The sequence below is a fragment of the Hydra vulgaris genome, chromosome 10 (genome assembly GCF_038396675.1).
Source record: "Hydra vulgaris chromosome 10, alternate assembly HydraT2T_AEP".
Taxonomy (NCBI): domain Eukaryota; kingdom Metazoa; phylum Cnidaria; class Hydrozoa; order Anthoathecata; family Hydridae; genus Hydra; species Hydra vulgaris.
The window spans coordinates 3,600,485-3,602,101 of record NC_088929.1 but is presented as its reverse complement, the minus strand read 5'-3'; the positions used below and the strand labels follow the sequence as shown (position 1 = coordinate 3,602,101).

The 1,617-nt window shown below is 24.7% G+C and overlaps 1 protein-coding gene across 1 annotated transcript; it reads left to right on the top strand.

Moving 5' to 3' along the window:
- Positions 1–280: 280 nt before the first annotated feature.
- On the top strand, positions 281–844 carry LOC136086062 (uncharacterized). Its single transcript, XM_065808329.1, has one exon. The coding sequence runs from the start codon at positions 281–283 to the stop codon at positions 842–844; it is 564 nt and encodes a 187-aa protein (XP_065664401.1).
- The last annotated feature ends 773 nt before the right edge of the window (positions 845–1,617 follow it).

The following is a 1,617-nucleotide window of genomic DNA, read 5'->3' as shown; positions in this document are numbered from 1 at the left end:
TTTTGGGCTTTTTTCACTACTTTGTTTATTTTTATATGCGCTTACATATTTTTATTGATTAATTGTAAAAATGTCAAACGTTAATTTTCTAAAACCTAAAGGCTTAAATCAGATTGAGCAAGATAACAACGAATTTATCGTAGAACTACCTCTAAACATGCCTCAAGATGCTTTTATTGGCAAAGGTTCTTTTTCAAAAGTTTACAAATTTATTCATAAAAAGAAGGTTATTGTTTGTAAACTTTATAAACATTAATTCCCTAAATCAAAATTGTATCTTATGTCAAATCGTTTTAAAAAGCTTAACCATCCAAATATTGTTGCGTATATTGGCTTTGGTATTAGACCTCTAGCAATTTTGTTTGACTACTGCTGTGTACTAGTAGAAAATACAGTATGCCATTCATTGCCAGAATTATTAAATTTGTTTAACGAAGAAAGTTATTTTAATTATACGGAATGGTTAGATTACTGCTTACAAGCAGCTAATGGATTGAAATATTTGTACAACTTAAACATTGTGCATCATGATTTTAAGCCTGCAAATATTTTAGTTCAGGGCACATTAAGTAGCATAGTCATAAAACTTACTGATTTTTGTGACCTTACTATAATGAAAGAAACAATGGAAACAAAGACTAAGGTAAAAGCTATATTTGCTGGTTTAACAATAGCTTATCTTTCTCCTAAAATTTGTAACTATATGGTAAATATTGTCATGAAAGAATCAGGTGTTTATGCCATGTCATTATCTATTCTTGAAATTATGTCAGGATTAGACCCACCGTGGCAAAATTTTTCTATTTATAAAGATTTTTTTCAACTCAAGCCCTTGAAAAAGTAGAAAGACCAGATAAAAATATTATTTCTAAAATATATTTGGAATCTGACACAAAACATCTTGTATTAATTGGTAGATTGAAAGAACTAACAATGGTAACGGTATCTAATTTATTTCAAGTACTTAATCAAAACAATTTAAAAAATTTAAATATGGAATTTAAGGTAAATTAGCATAGTTCAAATTCATAGTTCAAATTCAAATTTTTAATGCAGCGATAACTATATAACTTTGTTATTCATTATAGCTATATATAAGTAACTTAATGTTTAATTATTTTGTAGTCATCTGGCTTTTGAATTTTAGAATATGTCATTGAAAGAGTCCAGCAACAAAGAAGTGTTTAAAACTTTAAAGGAGCTCTTATTTGAGTAATTTAAATATAAATTTATATATAGTTTCTTCCATTTCTCTGCATATAAAAAAAAAGAAATATTATATATAAATAATATATAATCGTAAATACTTCGACATAAAGTTATGACATGTGTTATCAATTTTTTTATTTTATAGATCTAATAAATGTGCTAACAGTTTAAAATTGCAGGTATGATTTATTTTCATGATGATAATCATTATTTTCTTATTTTTTACTAATTTGTTAAATAAATGTTAAATACATGCATTTTAACTTGTGTTTTGGAAATAATTTTTTTATTATAAGATTTCTAATAATATTTTTATAAAGGATTTAAACTTTATAGAGTTTTTAAAGAATGTAAAAGTTAATCAGTTTAAGTCTTGGCCAATTTTTAGTTTATAAAGAATAATATTAT